Source organism: Lissotriton vulgaris, chromosome 7, assembly GCF_964263255.1.
Source record: "Lissotriton vulgaris chromosome 7, aLisVul1.2, whole genome shotgun sequence".
NCBI lineage: Eukaryota > Metazoa > Chordata > Amphibia > Caudata > Salamandridae > Lissotriton > Lissotriton vulgaris.
This window is the reverse complement of record NC_141695.1, coordinates 485,134,935-485,153,156: the sequence shown is the minus strand read 5'-3', so window position 1 is coordinate 485,153,156 and position 18,222 is coordinate 485,134,935. Positions and strand designations below refer to the sequence as shown.

Here is an 18,222-nt window from a genome sequence, read left to right as displayed (position 1 = left end):
TTATGTTGGTTTACTGCAGTACATCACTTGTTTCTGATTGCAATGCTGAGTATCAGTACACTTTTATTTACATTGTTCGTGGTATTGTCTCAGAGGGTGTAAGCTTGCAAACGGTTTATGTTTATCAGTGGGTTCACACTGCGACCAAGAGTCCTCTGACATGCACTCACAAGTAATCTACCGTACCAAGCGGCTTTTGATCAATTACCTGCATAATTTTAACAACATAGCATATGTCTGCGGTTATATGCAAGATTTCTATGTATGTTCGCATTTGAAGCACGTTTACCGTCACCAGACAGTGAATTGAATTTGTAATTTGCATGCATTTCTGCAACCAATCCCTTGGAATAGGCTTTATACTATTCATGATATGCCTCATATAACCATGATGCTGACAGTCGGGTAGAAAGAGTTTCCATCACTATTGCAAAAAAGATGGGTGATAGAGACATCCCTGCCAAATACCTATTGTAATGCTGAAGTTGGGTGATATCATCCATTTTGCCAAATACGGGCTGAGGATTCACTATTCAGGAGATTCATCCAATTTATGAAGCCTCTACTGAAACCCAGCCATGCCAGCAGCCCGAAGAGGTACTTCCACTCTAAAGAGACAAATGCCTTTCTGGCATCTAAAAGTCTAGAAAAAACAAAACTGCATTCAACTGTGATTCAAGCTGGTGAAGGAGAGCAACAATTGTGCGGTGATTGTTAGATTTGGAGCACCTCCGTATACATCCTAATTGGTTAGGCAAATAATCTTGGGCCACAAGGGCAGTATTCAATTGGTAAGAAGCTTGGCTACAATTTCTTTGTTGATGTTATTTAACAAAAGAGGACTGAAAGAGTTGCATTTATCTATGGTTTATCGGGCTCCAGGAATGTGATAATTAACAAGTCTCTGCGCATACGGTGGGGGTACCAGTTTCATATGATTCCTTGTTAATGGGCAAAAGCCATGGGGCTAGTATGTGAATGAACATTTTATAAAACTGAACCATTAGCCCACGTGTCCTTCTGTTCTATCACTGGGCAAACTTCTTATTTCTTGCATTATTTCCTCAGTGGCTTTAGGGATGTTTAGTTATTTCAGATGGGCGTTATCTAGGCAGGCTAATTCAATTGTGTCAATGCAGGATTTAATCTTCCTTTGGGGTAGATTTATCTGATAGAGGCAAGAATAGAATCTGTAGCATTCCCTCAGAATATCAGCAGCCTAATAGGCTTTCGGCCCATCTTTTAGACCCGCTCTGTAATATCCAGGCTGGTTGTTGGTGGGCTTAGCTGCTCAGTAATTTTATTTCCAGTCTCTTATATGTCCTGGGTCTCGCTTCACAGCTTACATAATTAGGCTTGCTATGTGTCATCTCACTATATTCATCTAGCTTGGCCTAGATCATTGTAGTATGTTTTGTCCAGAGCCAGTAGTTCCTTCGCTAACCTTGCAAGTCGATTGCGGCTATCTTTTTGTATGGCAGGTTGTGTGGCACCATAAATAGCGACTTTGAAGGCTTCCTACAGTGTGCATGCACTGCTGAGAGACTGATGTTTTAGGGAGAAATAATTTAGGGTCTTTAGCCTAATAGGTACTCTAAATATTGAGTTTTGTAGTGGTCCCAGGGGAAGACGCCATATAAACACTGCATGGTGCAGATCGAACATTCTTAACTATAACTGCACTGACTGAGGTATAGGCGGAAAGGGTTTTGGACAGTTGTGGTAACCCCATGAGCTACTGCCGCTGGTGGTGAGCCAGTAATCTACTCTAGACTATGAGTTGAGGGTGAAAGAAATGCATGTTCACTCCTATGCATTCAGGTGTCAAGTCATCCATACATGAATAATATTGTTGTCAACCATAATCTCAATCAAATGCATTGCTGCTAGGGGGTGCAGCCACCACGTTGTGCTTGTTCTATTACGTTTACAGTCAATCACGACATTGAAGTTACTACCCTCCACCAAGATGATGACATGCAAAACCTTAAGCCAGATCTCGCAAATGAATTTTGGGCTGTCAATGTTTGACCAGTAAATGCAGACTAGTGTCACAGTTTTATTCAACAGCATCGCATGGTTCAGAATATATCCAGGCTCACTATCCATGTTCACCTTGAGAGATCATAGTGCAAATCCTTTCCTAAACATAATAGGTAGTCACTGGGCATAGGAGGAGTTAGATATTTATATTTTGTACCCAACCACTTGGCATGTAGTATTATGGGTTAAGTGGGCTGCTGCAGAAGACCAATGTCTGACTCGATATATCAAAATATCAATTTTTTTATATCGACCTACACTAATATCCAGTTTTTCATATGGTAGGGACAGAATATCGCAGTCAAGAATATCGTTGACCAGAATATCGGCAGCAAGGTAAGTAATATTGTTTTTTTTAAATATCGAAGTAAGTAATATCGAAGTAAATAATATCGTTAGCAAAAATATAATTGTAAATAATATCTTTTTTTAGAGTTATCTATTTTTTATGTATTTTATATGTATGTTTAACTTTAAAAAATGTTTTTTCACTATTTTTAAATATATGTATTAAATGTTTAGAAAATAGTAATTTTTCTAAAGTAAATTTTGCATTTTTGTATCAGAGTGGGTTGTGGGTTTATAGGGGAATAGGGTGGGAAGTAATTTAATTATAACAAATTAATTAATATGTTTTTATTTATTTTTATTGATGATTGATTTATTGCTAATTAATTATTAATTGGTAAATAACTTATTAATTGGTTAATTTATAATTATATTATTATAATTAATGTATATTATGTTGTATTTATTGTTATTGTTAATTAATTTTTAAATTAATTACTAATTGGTAATTATTTCATATTAATTGATTAATTGATAATTACATTAATTATGTTACTTTTAATATGTAGCGGGTTGTGCATTTATAGGGGATAGGGTGGGAAATAATTTAAATATATTTTATTAATGAACATGTTTTTATTTATTGTCATTGATTATTGATTTATTGTTCATTAATTAATAATTGGTAATGAATTATTTTCAAATTATATTAATCATAATTAATGTACTATCAATTTTTATTTATTGGTATTGTTAATTCATTTATTGTTAATTATTATTTGGCAATTAATTTGTATTAATTGATAATTAGATTAATTGTGTTATTTTTTTATGTGTAGCCTGTTGTGTGTTTATAGGGGAATTGGTTGGGAAGTAATTAATGTTATTTAAGTAAATATTAATTTAATTTAATAGGTATATATTATTAATATTTTTGTTAAATAATTATTAATATGTTATGTATTTCACAAAAAATATTGAATTGATATGTATGTTAATTTAGCACCCAGGCTATCCTACATTTTCCACACTGTTACACTCACTGGAGTTGGACTAGTAATTTGTACCCCTCCACTATCCAACAATTTCCATATTGTTGCACTTATTGGAGTGGGAATAGTCATTTTTACCTGTCCACTATCCAACACTTCCCCCTACTGTTGCACTCACTGGAGTGGGAATAGCAATTTTTACCTCTCCGCTATTCAACAATTTCTCTACTGTTGCACTCACTGGAGTGGGAATAGTAATGTTTACCCATATGCTATCCACCACTTTCTCTACTGTTGCTGTCACTGGAGTTGTAATACTCATGTTATTTCCTCAGCTATCCATCACTTTCCCTACTGGTGCACTCACTGGAGTAGGAATAGTAATTTTAACCGCTACGCTATCCAACACTTTTCCAACTGTTGCACTCACTAGAGTGGGAAAAGTAATTTGTACACCTATGCTATCCAAAACTTTCCCCACTGTTGAACTCACTGGAGTGGGAATAGTAATTTTTACCCCTACACTATCCAACACTTTCCCTACTGTTGCTGTCACTGGAGTTGGAATACGAAATTTATTTTCTCCGCTATCTAATATTTTTTGTATTATTTTAGCTAATGTAGTGTATAATTAATTAAAAAAAGATTGAAAATTATTTCATTTTTTAAAATGTGTTACATATATTTATTTATTTTTTATTCATAATATTGTTTTATGTGTATAGATGTATTTATAATTGATAAAAACAATTTAAACAATTTATAAGTTATTAAAACATATTAATAAGTACATTTATATAATATATATTATATGTATATGTTTAATGTATTTTTAAATTATGTATATTATATTTTATATTTTTAAGCATTTTAAATAGTTTAACTAAGTTTCTTTCCAATACAGGTATTATTTACTTTATTTTACATTATTTTTTTAACTTCATTAAAAAACAATATTTTTAACCACAATATTTTTGACAATAATATTTTTTTCCTCAATATTTTTGTACTGATCATAATGTAGATAGGATGTCGATATTCTTGTCTTTGATATGTTTGCTGCAATATTTTTGTAGGTCGATATTGTGACCTTCGATATTTTGTCAGTGATTCGTCTGACTCATATCTGTGGAACGTGCAAAGCCTTCCACAGGTCATCAAACCAAGATGTTCCAGATCATAAATCTAATTGTGCATGCCCACTAACTGGGGATTGTCATCTTTGACATTGTGAAAGTACACTGGAACCATCACATTTATTCAGACATGCTAACTTGGAATCCTTGGCATTGTTCTCCTCTAAATTCTTGCCTTCTACCCTCTGTTTTTCTGGAATTGTTTTTGCTGGTTTAGGACTCTGTACACTTTACCACTGCTAACCAGTGTTAAAGTGCTTGTGCTCTCACATTTAAACATAGTAGAACTGGGCATCACCCAATTGCCTTATTTAATTCAGTGTTAAGTCCTTAGTAAAGTAAATGCTACTAGTGGGCATGCAACACTTATTGCTCCACCCAATAAAGTAGCCCTGCAAACATGTGTCCATTACAATGCTACAAAGGGTTGGATGTAGTGCGGATGTGCTGTTAGTGCACCGAAGGCTTGCCAACTGCAAGACCGTCTGCGCCAGTCTGCATCCTGTCCGCAGCTAGCGCCATCACTATGCTGGTAGCAACACAGAGGTTGTTCTTGAATCACATACACCCAGAAAGACTTACTCAAGCTGAGACCCTTAGATAAGCAGTACAACAGCCCTGGGATCATAGACGCTACAGGTCAATTCTGCTGCTGATCCTGTAAGACGTGGACCCTAACTTTAAACCTTAGAGCCAAAGATAAGACGGAGAAGCTGAATATCAAAAGGCAACTAAAAGCCTTATTAATAAATGTCCGCTCTTTATTATAAGCATGCCTTAGACATCTGCAACCTGATTGGGCAGGATCAATTAGATGTCTTGTGCCTGACGGAAACGTGGCTAAATGAGGACTCCTGCTCCGACCTACAATTGGTGCTCCCCCAAAATGCACCTGCAGACCCACAGACCGAGTTGGCTAGAGTGGTGGTGGAGCTTCCATTGGTTTTAAAAAATCACGTAGATGCACCACTTTGCAGGTGGAGGACCTGGTTGGTGCTGAAGCCCTTGGTTTTATCATCTCGCCTTCCATCCAATGCTCTTTTGTGAAAGTCCTGTTATATCTTTCCTCGGGCTATGCTGGAGATTTTATTAATTCCATCTCACAAGTATTGGGCCCTAAAATTATTATTATTAATAAAATTATTATTATTAAAGTTAATTTTATGATCTTGGGTGATTTTAACATTCAACTAGACAACCCTTTAGACAACACTGTAGTGACACTGACTGAAGCACTGACTGATGTAAATCTATGACTTTAAGAGGACCCACTCAACAAAGCAGGCCATAATAGTGATCCCATTTTCACTAATAACTCTAGATAGACCTACAGAAGTCCCATAGTTGGACCACTTTGTCTTACCCTTCACCTGGGCTTGTTACCCCTTCAAACATTCAGGAAGATTGGGACCCACCAGCAGAATTGCGCATGGAGTAAAGTCGATATTCCCCTTTTGAAGGCGACCTTTGCAGCCACCAGACCCAAAATAATAGGCAAAACTGTGACTGATGAAAGCAAGGTTAACAACTGGCCTGTAAAAGGCACCTCTACAGTGGCCCCTACAGCTAATATTAGAACCCCTAGAGGTAAGCCATTTGCCCCAACAACAATGAAAAATAAATTGTTACCATTGTATCTGACTTCACAGACCCTAAAAGCACAGTACCCCCCATTGACTCTAGCATTACCCTGTGGTCTGAATTAAGCACTTTCTTTGAAGTCAAAATTCAGGAAAAGCTTGTGGAAATACAATCTAATTAGCCATTAACCACTATATGCCTCTCAGTACCCCATGCCCAGGGCAAACTCACACTGTTTCCCTCCCAACAGTCGAAGATGTGGAATACTTACCTGCTAAAAGAAAATCAGGTTCACCCCTGGACCCTTTTACCCCTCATGTCACAAGGTCACAAGACTCATAGTGGACTGTTTAGGACCCACTTTTCATAATCTTTTTAGTATTGCACTACACTTAGGGATACTACCCACCTCATGAAAAAGGCAAATGTCATCCCCCTGCTAAATAAAACAAATGCATATTGCAATATTCTCTCCAATTTCAGACCTTTTTCTCTGCGCCCTGGGGCCTCTAAGATCATTGAAAAAGTTGTTAATGCAATTCAGTGACACAAACAATCTTCTACACCCCTCACAATCAGGCTTTAGTACAGAGTCCGCTTTGATGGAAATCACAGATCCCATCAAATCCACCCTGGACTCTGATCATAATGCTACACTGATATTTTTGACATGATCTCACACGAGATCTTGCTTCACCGCCTCACCCATATTGGAGTGGAGCGGAAGGCCTGGGCCTGGCTAAGGTCCATTCTAGAGGACAGGGAACAGGCAGTTTGGCTAAAACCCTACTTTACCAAAAAACTTAAGTATGGATAGCCTCAGGGCTCTGCCATTAGCCCCAGAGTTTTTAATATATATATATATGAAGCCATTAGTATACCCAATCAACACTTTCGGCATCCAAGTCATCTTGTATGCAGATGATATGCAACTTCTAGGAGTCTGAAGCTTGGCCTACCAACTGCACAGCACCTACTTCCCCAGCCGAGGTGGCTAGAAATATGGGAATTCTTATTGACACAAACCTATCCCTCAAGCCACAGATCTCATCTGTGGTTAAAAACGCATGCTGGATCCTAAATATGTTTTTTAAAAATCCTTAAACTCCTGCCTTGGGAGGTCCAGAACACTGTGGTTCAAGCTCTGATCCTAGCCAGACTCCACTATGCTAATGGGTATACAACCTTTAGCACGCATTTTTTACAACGCACTACCATTACAACGCAGGCATTACCACGCATACCATTACAACGCATTGCGCTGGGGGGCGCTCTAGGATAGGGAATACGTTTAATTTTCTATCCAACACCTTCCCTAGTGTCCACGGGGACTGGAGTTGGAATAGAAAATTATACTTACCACTATCCAGCACCTCTAAGCGCTATGCGTTGTAACGGTATTCGTTGTAAATACCGCGTTGTAAAGGCATGCGTGGTAAAAGTATGCGTGGTAACGTCATACATCCTGCTAATGTCTTATACATAGGTATCCCAGATTACCTTATTCAGAAACCACTAAAAGGTGTAATATGTGGTCATCAGCCTCTTGTTTACCCTCCATAAACATGCCACGATATCTCCATTTTGAAATGGCTCTCAGTGAAGAATAAAGGTTTATATTTGCAGAGTTTTATATAGCGCGAACTTGACCCGAATCGGGTATCAGATTGCTTTACGTAGCACCAGTTACGTTACATGAGGACAGACATTAATTTTTTGTTAGGCATGGGGACATTAGGTGAATTGCCCAGAATCAAAGGATGTTCAGTGTCAATGCCGAGACATGAACCCAGTTCCCCAGATTCAAGGTTGACCGCCCTAGCCATTAGGCCAACTCCTCTCCCTGAGTTATTTTGAAAGCTCTGATGGTGGCACATGGAGCAGCCTAAAGGATAGGCCATAAATACTAATGGGACAAACTGACCCCGTAATGTCCTAAAAGATTTTGAGGTCAGTCAGCTCATCTGTTGTGTATTCCATTTACTAGACGAAAGAAATAGAGCAGCTTGGCTTGCTCAGTACTGGCTGCAAAACACTGGAATGAACTTCCTCTCACCATCTGATGTAGTCCTGACAAAAAGATTTTCCGCAAAGTACTGAAAACCCACCTATTTAAAGACTAGCTGGTTTGCCTCTTCCTTCAGCTTTATGCCTACCGCCGAGAAAACTCTTGTAGTTTACAAATCCCATTATTCATTTATTTATCCATGTGTCAGGCTTGCCATTGCAGCCTGTGCGTGCAGTTTTACACCACCATTTTGACCTGGCAAAGTAAACCATTTACAAAAGTAAAGGGACTAGGAGTAATCAAGCTCCAGCAAATACACTCCTGACTTACAATACTCAAAAGACAATGTGCTGTTCCTAAAAATGACTCGGGTTAACACCATTGAACTATGGGACCGTGGAGACTGGGTAGTTCACAGACAAATCCCATAGAAAGTAGATAAATATCTACGAGTGGCTGAAGATCACACAATTCCCAAGGGAGCTGATACAAGATGGGATTGTGTCAGGTTTAGGGAGTGAAATTTTGCTACAACATGAAAGAGTTATATTTCTGTAGATGAGAGTTAACTTTATCAGGGTGATTCAATGTGTGGGGACATTTTATGGCTATAACATTGGAGCCCATTAGTCATAGATCAAGTTGATCTGGTCCTGAAAAATTGCCTTAGATCTGTTGAGGCTAATAAGTTAAGAAACATGTCAACAATTTAGGTGGATATAGGGCAACATTATTTTCAAACATATTCCTATATTGTCTTTTAATTTTTAACAGGGACCCTCTCAATAAAGGGGTCGATTCCGATTTGGAAAAAACCGCTCCGAATAGCTGTTCGGAGCATTTTTCCCGTTCGAATCGTACCCTGCAACGTCCCCCGTACGTACAACGAAGTACGATTCGTACCAGGAGCCGTACTCCGTACAAGTTGTACAAGACACCGTACTACTCTAATCTCCGTACGATTCTCCCTCGGAACCCGCTGTACGTGACATCTGTAAGGTTCGTGGCTGGTTTTTACGACCCAGCAAGTACGATACGTGTCGGGTACGCACCGTACGACCCTTTTTCTACGGGAGCTGAAAACAGCCGTAAAAGCAGAGTTCGTGCCGAAACAGGTACAGAACGGCCCTCCCCGGGTACGGTGCGTACCCCCCATGATCGTAGGGGTACGCACCGTACCCCTGCCATCATGGGGTGTACCAGCCGTACCCCCATTGTACGATCGGTGTATGATGGGGGTACGGCTCGTACACCGATCCTACACCGATCGTACAATGGGGGTACGGCTCGTACACCCCATGATCGCAGGGGTACGGCGCGTAGCCCTGCGATCATGGGTTGTACAGATCGTACGGTGTGTATGTGTTTGTGTGCTTTTCCATACGACTCACCCTTACCTGACGTGGACCGTACGAATTGCATCCTCATACCCCGGTCCGGATCGTACTCGTCGGGTCGTATGGCATGTGTACGAGTCGTACGGTATGTGTACGAGTCGTACAGTTCACGGTTTCAGCCTTGCAATACGTACGGATCGCGACGATTCAGACGGATTCACGGAATATGGATCGTACTTCGCGACTCGGACGGACAGGTACGATTCGTACGGAGAGGGTTCCGGATACAAATCGTACAGACGTTTTTTTTCCCGAATCGGAATCGACCCCAAAGTGTCCAACGAGTAATATCGTAGTTAATTTTAAACTCTTGTTCACATGTATCTACAGATTCAGTCAACATTGAACTCTCAAGGGATAGCTCAAACTCTGGGCGGCACCCAGAGAGAAAAGATCTTTGGCATAGTTCTCTATATAGGGGCCCATTGGGCATTGCTGCGCCGGACCAGCCAGGAGCTAGCCCGACGATAAAGCATGCCACTTCTCAGTGTGGGTGAAGGCTCTTGCTCTTATAATTAAACTATCCTGTTTAACCTGGCAATCACAAAGGGTACACATATGGTGTTAACCTGAGTCATTTCTAGGAACAACACGTTGTCTTTTGAGTAAAATAAAACATTTGTCAGGCTAAAGCCTTTCTTTTTGACACACCTAAGTCACCCATAGGGTAGGCCCTGAAAAGCCCAGAGGCAAGGTTCAGTATATTTAAACAGATAGGACATGTACTTTTAAGTTTTGCATATCCTGGTAGTGAAAAACTCCTACATTTGTTTTTCACTACTGCGAGGACTATTTCTCCCATAGGATAACATTGGATACCTTATTACGGTTAATAACTGAAAACCTGCATTGGGAGCAGGCATACAGGCTGAGTTTGGTGTCTACAATATTGAAATTAAGAGCCTGCTTTAATGGTAAAGTCAGATTCTTCAATACAGTGCTAAAATCAGCATTTTGAGAATGTTTACAATTTCCTGTCCCAACTATTTAGTGCCTACTGCCTGCATTCTGGGCCACGTGACTACTTGCAGTTGGTAGTTGGTCTTTGTGTATTGCTCCCAGACAGTGAGACAAAGGGAAGCTAGGTGTTGGAAGGATGGGCCACTCTGAGTTAAAAAACGGGAGCAGCTGTCACCACCAACACATGCACATCACAAATGCCCTGCCTGAGCACTCTCACAAAGGGGTTTGGCACCAGTCTATTGTGCTCCCCCAGACAATCTGAGAATAGGGCAGGGAAGCAGGAAATGTCAAGCATCTCTAGGGGGTGGACACCGCTAGAGGTTTCTCCTACTCAATGTGGACACCAGGTATAAATATGGATCTTAGACCCAAAATCTTCAGTACATGTCTGGACCTGAATACTGCCAGGAAGGACGACTGTGCTGCTGAAAAGACTGCAACTCTGCTGGACTGCTGCCTGGAAATACTGCTGCCCTACTGTGCTGATCAGTTGTCCTGTTGCCCTCTTGCCTAGGTGAGAAGGACTGGGCTGGCATCTCTAATCCCAGGACCCCAAAGTAACTCTAGATGCTAGTTAGCTGGACTCCTGATCAGAAGTTAAAGGACAGAACAGGCTCCCAACAAATTTGAACCTAGCACCTGGACTCTGTCATCTGTGAGCCCTGCCCTCACAAGTGGTGCCACCTCAGAACTGTACCCATGGAAGTGGGCCTGAAGATCCTCTGCCAGCCCATCTGTGGATTCAGCCGAACTGATGCCCTCTGCGGACTTCGTATCTCCCACAGAACCGGTGCATCGCTTCTGCTGCTTGATGAATCAACATCGTAACCCTCACATCACCTCTGCTGTGCGGACTCCTCCGATGCAAGGACATAGCCTCACCCAAAACAGCCCATCGGAACTGCTGTGGTGCGACGCATCTCCACTGAAGAACATCATATTTCACGTTGGAGCTCCCCAGAACCTCCACAATGTGCCAGATCTCCTTGCCCGCTTCTTACATCACCTGCTGCACAACGCATAATCAATGCGGGGCTCCATATCTCTTTGCAACAAGGAATAAGGTAATGTGTTTCGAGGGCCCAAGTGGGTCCCTATATCTGGCCCAATCTCCTTCGCAGTCAGCCTGAATTTGTGACTGTGTCCTCCTCTGGAGCGACCTGGTGCTTTTTGGTGCTATTTTCACTGAAATCTTTAAACTTTCCTATCTCCAGTTCTGCTTATTGGATTTTTGCCTTTTTAGTCTTGAATTATTTATTGAAATTGACACTGTGTGTGAGATTTTTCTTGTGCTGTGTTTTCAAGTTATTACTGTTTTACATACCTTACACATTGCTTCTCATTTAAGCCTGACTGCTCTGTGCCAAGCCACCAGAGAGGCGAGGACAGGACACTTTGAGGTTTGCTTGTGAGTTCACCTAGACAAGGATTGTGTTTGCTGCTTGAGTAAGGTTTCAACTCCCCAAACAGTATCCCAATTTCCTACAAAAGGGCACCATCATATCAGGGTAGAGTAGTAGTATTTCCTAGTATGGTGAACATATGTTGTTGGGGTACATTTGAACTTTACTTAAGTCTAACAGGAGCGACTTCTCACCTCCTCTTCTAACAGTAACCATCTCCAATAGACTCTTTATTCTCTAAATCTAAAGCAAACACTGTGCTATCGAACCAGGTTTTATGATCCAATACAAAATCTCATTACTTTGAACAGACCACTCTTTACAATATGCTGTGTTAACAATGATATGAAGACTACTATATAGGTAGGTTTTTCTGTACAGCACTCTACATGATTACGTTTGCCATTCCCCGACTTAGGACAAATAAGTACAGTGAGTTAACTACTAGTGGGATCATGTTTTTATTATTTCATTATTGTTATGTGTTTTATAATAAAACAACTGATTATTTGTTGATATTTTCCCCACCAAAACATAAAAGAGAATTGAAGAGCAAAGAGCGGTACAGGTTAATAAAACATTGCAGCATATTTATTTCAGAATTTAATGTTGAATTTACTGAACGATTGAGGCCATATCTTACCTCTTTATTAGCAAAGCAGTACAAGGTGGCTACAACAAAGCCCTGAGAAAACAAAAAACACATAAGGCCTATTAAATGAAATACTTACAGCATTTAATAAGGCTGTGTTATACAGGTAATAATTCACAACTCAGCACATAATCCATGTTCATTTCTATGGAAAACGGCAAGCCCTAAGTTTATAAGAATAATTACTTGTTTATATAGCCCCTCTGCCCTTCTAAGAGCTATTGTGATTACTCAATTTAAGCTTACTCAATTTACCCAGCTCAGGAAGAATGGAAGAACGGGCTGTCTTTGCTTAGAATATCACATAGGACTCTCTGAGCTATGCTTAGGAGCTACGTTGCCGTTGCTCTGTAGTACACTGCAAATATCAGTTTGTCTAGTGTAATTGAATGAAAGAGGGATGATTGTGGTAGTTATTAAAATTGGTGCTTTTTACTTTGATTTTTTAAAACACAAAATAAAATAAATATGTTAGTATAATTTAAGGGTTACTAGTCCAAGCTTTAACCTCTTCACAGTGAGGGTAATTCCCCTGCTGTGCTGGGGGGCGGGGGCCCGCACAGCACCCCAGTGCTCATGACGAGCCCAGGCACAGTGCTCGTGTGCTCATGACGAGCAGAGTTCGTCACGGCCATACCCGTTTTTGTGGAACGTTCAGCACAGCAGGGGAATTATCCCCGCGCGTGAGCGTTTCACGGCTCATGACGATCTCAGCTAGTCATGAGCACACGAGCACTGTGCCTCATGACGAGCTGAGCTCGTCATGAGCACGGAAGGAGTTAACAAATAGAAACTTCATGTTGATGTGTAGAAACACATAGAATACCCAACCACACTCTTCATGATTATCTTTCGTGATTACTTATTTTGAGGACCTGCCTCTGAACCAAGAATCCCACTCTTCATGATTATCAAATGTGTGACCTCACCTCCGTTACACCAAGAGGCATTAGAAGTGCTTAGTTTGTACTGGTGTTTTCAGGTGGTGGGCAGCATGACTTATTTCTCATGATCAGACTTTGACCTAGAGCAAGAGAGAGAAAGACAGAAGAGGGAGAAGAAATGCAAAGACAAAGATAGAAAAACAGTGAAAATGGAAGAAAAAGGGGATAGAAAAGAAGCTTTAATAGTGCACTTAAGAGACTTGATGTGTAGGGCGCTACAAGAAAAAGTCATTAGGTGGAGTCAAAACGACCCAGCTGTGGTAAATGGGAAACCCTGTGATTCTGAAATACTTGTAGTGTGATTCTAAGGTATATGTTGGCCTCTGCACATACTTGTTACCATATAAGCACTAGGAACAAGTACAAGGGACCCCATAATTCCCTGGAATTGGACCCAACCATCCTGCTACAAAGCTCATGAAAGAAGTTTGGTAAGGCTTGTAATACAAAAATGGAAAAAAATAATTAATGCTGATTACTATAAAAATATCTAGGCTATAATTCCATATCTCAGATAAGGAGATGTTTGGAAAAAGGGACATGTTACTCTAGCTATAGTGACATCCACCTTCATAAACCAAGCCCTAGGCAGGTCACCTCAACCTCTGTGGAAGGGCAAAACAATAGTATTACTATATTCAAAGAGAAAGATAATTTTAAAACAATTTTGGTGTAAAACTTCTTCTAACCTTTGAGCAGACATGATGACTACAATAAATAGAAAGTTCATTGTCAAAAAAATTATACATACAACTTCCAATTGTTGCAAAAATTCCAGTACCTATGGCCAATCCAACGTAGGATTTAGAACCAATGTCAGGAGATGAGAAATTCAGGGGACTTCTAAACCTACAAGCAATTGGGCCTTTTCTGATTGACTAACGAATTCAGGGACATTTTATTTCACAGAAGAAGGTCCTTTATGAACAGGGCATGCAGACAGACACCCTCACTAGAGGACCATCCTGTGAAAACTGCAAAAATATGTTGTCAAAGCAGCAGGATGACTAGACTGCTACAGAGACACTGTTACAGTCCTAAATATAGAAAACACAACAAGAAGATGGACGGATGACTTTTCAACCACTCACCCCCAGTCAGGAAATCTAGGTTTAATCCATCATTCTTTTGCTCACTATACCACCCCAGTTTGGACCCAGCCATATACAAATCAGTCTTGACCCTGCTCCTCATGGGAACAGTCCAGCGTGAACTACAAGGCCACGTCCTCCCTGGACTGGAAACAAGCATCCTGGGACCAGTCTCGGTCCTGTGTCTCGACCGTCTAATTAAGATGCGGCTGAACACTGTCTGGTCACATTCCTACATTTCATAAACCGTCCATAATACATGCTCCCATAGGGAAACGCGGGGTGCTTTTCATCCCTGCACCCTGTGGCAGGAACCTTAAGGTGTATGCCACGGAGAGCAGGGATCAACAGAGGGGCACCCTAGGTGCTCCTTTGGCCCCCAACCAGAGGCCGCACAAACAAGGTGGCCCAGCGGGGGCCCCCAAACATGCTTTCTGGCATGGTTTCCATGTTGGACAGGCCAGCATGGAAACCATTCCGGAAACCATGCATCATAATCCCAAGAGCGGAAAGGCCCGCCCTTTGGGAATACGCGCTAGTTCCTACAGGCCAACGGGCTCCTTGAGCCCTTCAGAAGCCAGCCGTAATGACCAGGCAGTTTAGTTTCCGACAGCCAACTTCGTAATGCGGTGGTCAGAAAATAAACCGAGCAGCCAATTATGATGTGGCCTAGAAGGCGAGTTGCATTGTAATCGGCCCCTTAGGGTCTGTTTCACAGAATTGTGACTGATATCAACCCACCTTATTACAATTTGTATATGATATAATGCACTTTTAAAAAGGCAGAAGCGATATGTTACTGAGTACCAATTCTATCAAACTCTAAACCAGATCACTAATTACTTGTTGCTTACTAGAAAGGAATATTTCCTTTGTAATCCCTTCTTCTGACAAGAAAGAGTGCAAGCCCAATCATTGTGGTAATATTCCTTGCACTTCTGTTGCTACATGCTTGCATATTTGTACAAAAAATCTGAATTCAAATATGACGCAATTTGCAAATCGGAAAATAAAACTGCATAATATATTAGACAGTTGATTGAGTAAACATAGCACTACTTCCAACAGATTTCACTTTAATTTATAAAGATACATTTAGCGCTTTATAGGGTTCCATATCAACTGTAAATATGTCTAACTAAATGATGTTTTCGATTTTCTCATAGATAAATTCAGTCTGACACGTCCTGTGTAGATTCACCTTTTTCTATCAATTTACAAAATATATTAGAAGGTATAATTCACTATTTTAATCAAAACTCAAGCTGTGAGGATGAGTTTTACCTTTTTAATACAAAAATAAACCATACCTGAAAAGAGCTGAGAGTTAATTGCATGAAGAGTCTTATGTGCTTTGAGTGACCTTCAACCTGATCATCCGTGATGAATGTATACACAATTTCATGTATACCCAGCAATGGAATTAACACTAGTGTTGATCGAGCGAGCCTGGACAAATAGATACATTCAATGCAACGTCATAGAATATATTTTAAAATAACAAAGCAAGCCAACTTAACACACAATAATAATGGAAAGGATGCACATTGCAAATAAGGCAATTATAATTTAGTTATAGAAGTGAAACGGAGCAGAACTTTCAAAACAAAATGTTTTATCATGGCATGCCTCTGGCAAAATAAATATTGGTGAGGCTGTACCAATGCAGCATGCTAATGTCAACAGTCACAAACCAGGACGGAGTGGCAAATAATGAATATTCTGGAAACTGATGTGTTCGGTTTTGTGGGCAAACTTGAATGCAGGAAACACTGATCATATTCAAAGTTCACTGCGAGAGTGCTCAAGTGACAAGACACTAGCAATTCATTGGACCTGAACTTGGATAAGGTGTAAGGTGGAATAATGTTTGAAAGGTTGTTGAAAACTCCTGACTTGTAAATATTTATAAAAGCTCTTTGTCTCTACCCCATAGAGCTCCTCCCCCCTCCCCCCCCCCCCCCCGCAGCCCCAATCTGTAAAGACAGAATCTGCAAAAAATTCCACAGGAAGGGAATCGTTCTTATATAACCGGGTATATGCATTAAACGTCCCGAAAACACACTTTTTCCTAAACGATGTTCACAGGGCCGGACTGGTCATTCTGGACACAGGGCAACCCCCCAGTAGTCTGGATGGGGTGGGGGCCGGTTTTGTGCCAGGGGGCCGGTTCTGTTGTTGGGGCCAATTTGGACGGCCGTGAGTCACGGTCGGTCCGAATCAGCCCCAACAACAGAACACAGTGCTTACATTAAGCACAATCAGGCTGCCTGTCTGACAGAGGCCTGGTATGAGCCCAATGATTCTCATGCTGGTGTTCTGACGCGTGTCAAACTCTGCCGATTTCAAATCAATTGCACTAGGCCGCCCCCCTACTCATTATAATTTATTAAACACCCCCTACACCACCTGACCTGTCACCTGTCATGATTGATGTTGTAGACTTGCGCAGATGTCACCAACTCTGCGCCGCAGTTTTTTTTATTTAGGGTGGGTGGGGTCTGCTGCCTGGTAGTAATGTGATGCATTGCTCATGCGCGTGAATCTGAGCGCGAGGTCGAGGCAGGCATTCAGAGGCCAGAGGGAGACAGGGACAGTGAAAGAGAGCAGCACCCCGTAATTTATAATTTCCCCTGTCTGCCGCCCGCAGGTGAGTGCTATTTATGCCTGGCCGTGGCCAGTTGTGATTTATGAATGGTGGCACTGATTCAGGGTTCTCTGTCAGAGTATGTTGAGTTCCAGATTGCCGTGGGATCAGATCCATGCTGCAAATGTGAAGTGGCAGAACGGGCAGTTCCTCTGCCAATTTGTTTGGATACAACAGTGAACCGGCAATTTGCAGAAGCAGAACTGTAGTTGCGCTGGGTAATGAGCAGATATTTCCTTGAAATGTATTTGGTTGCAAACGATTTCTCTTATTTGTGCGCGAAAGTACTGTAGTTTTCAAATAGTCCAACTTGTAAACTGCAAGAGAGAAATATTAATGGACTTTTTGTCTCTTTTTACTTTACTTTTTGCTTTGTTTTTGTCACTCTCTTTAATCCAATCGCTTTTCACTCACTTTATCCCTTTTGTCACTTTTGGCCTCCTCTTTTCTCTTTTCACCTCTTTTTGACACCTTTTTACCCCCAACACTGCTGACTCACCTGTTCCTTCCTGCTACCGCCTAGTCACATGATCCAGCTCCACCCAGCCCTTATCACCACCCCCAGGATCTCCTTCACCCCCCCCCTTTGGACCTTTCAAATGGCGGCCGCAGCACGGGTGTGTGCAGTGTGTGTGCTACTGGTGTACGAAAAGTGCGTCAAAGGCAAGTTTGTCTATGGCCATCCGTGCCCCTCCTGTTCCCAGCAGTAGCCCCCCTGGTCCTCCACCTACCTATTGTAGCTCAAGGTGCTATTCTGCCATAGCTCTCCATGCTTGGAATATTCGAAGCCTATCCCTCTGCTGCCAGCGCGCCTCCTCTGCCAGCACGGATGGCGCATTTACCTACATTGCCTGCCGCTATTCCTATGCCTCTTTCAGAAATCCCTCCCAAGATCCCCACCTTACCACAGACAAACTTGTCTCAGAAGACCCCACCATGCACAATACTCACCCACACTGACCTGTACTCTCCTCAACACCTACCTGTTCATCAAGCATAGCACTGAAATCTGTGACCTCCTGCAAGTCTCTCCCGGGTCCTACTCTTCCTCACCGAGAACTGGCTAAAACCTACTTA

The 18,222-nt window shown here is 41.3% G+C and overlaps 1 protein-coding gene across 1 annotated transcript in view; it reads right to left on the bottom strand.

Annotated features, from left to right (window-relative positions):
• Positions 1 to 18,222, bottom strand: part of GLP2R (glucagon like peptide 2 receptor) — a 921,875-nt gene that overhangs the window by 11,526 nt on the left and 892,127 nt on the right. The window contains exons 11-12 of the mRNA XM_086930546.1: positions 15,809 to 15,947; positions 12,455 to 12,496 (exon numbers count right to left, since the gene is read on the bottom strand). Coding sequence (XP_086786672.1) covers positions 12,455 to 12,496; positions 15,809 to 15,947 — 181 coding nt within the window. The remainder of the gene's footprint in view (positions 1 to 12,454; positions 12,497 to 15,808; positions 15,948 to 18,222) is intronic.